The 518-nt window shown below is 57.5% G+C and overlaps 1 protein-coding gene across 1 annotated transcript in view; it reads right to left on the bottom strand.

Annotated features, from left to right (window-relative positions):
- Tnxb (tenascin XB) overlaps positions 1-518 on the bottom strand; it is a 69,101-nt gene that overhangs the window by 49,338 nt on the left and 19,245 nt on the right. Inside the window, exon 9 of the mRNA XM_013034944.1 lies at positions 158-350. Coding sequence (XP_012890398.1) covers positions 158-350 — 193 coding nt within the window. The remainder of the gene's footprint in view (positions 1-157; positions 351-518) is intronic.

Raw genomic sequence — 518 nt, 5'->3', positions numbered from 1 at the left:
TCTAATGGTTTTAAGGCCTCCCCAAACAGTTTTAATGTGTCCAAAGTCAAGACCAAATCTGTGGTAAATAACCACAGACCACATCTTTAGCCACCCTCACCATAGTGAGTCAGAGTAGTAATGGATGGTTTCAACACCAGCTCAGTCTAGAGTGCACCAAAGGCCAGCCCAACCAAGGCCTGCACATGGCCTGGAGGAGCCTGGGAACCCATGTCATAGCCCAGGTAGACCCCAAAGGACCCCAAAACCAGGTTTTCTGTGAGTATCCACAGGATGATGCCAGGCCCCTGGGGTGAGGGTGGCTTCAGGAGACACTGTGCTTTGGGGGGAGTGCCTGAGACAGGTAGGGCCTAAAGGTGGAAGGGCGGAGGGGTGGCAGGCTGAGCAGAGAAGCTGGGGAGGAAGTCGTGGTTGCAGCCGTCGAGGGACAGCAGTGGGGTGGTCCTGCCGCCCCGGCCCACGCTACCTGTGGTGGTGATGAAGGCGTAGGACTTGGAGGCCTGCCCTGCCCGCACCCC

The sequence above is a fragment of the Dipodomys ordii genome, unplaced genomic scaffold (genome assembly GCF_000151885.1).
Source record: "Dipodomys ordii isolate 6190 unplaced genomic scaffold, Dord_2.0 Scaffold202, whole genome shotgun sequence".
NCBI lineage: Eukaryota > Metazoa > Chordata > Mammalia > Rodentia > Heteromyidae > Dipodomys > Dipodomys ordii.
This window is presented reverse-complemented; position numbering and strand designations above follow the sequence as displayed.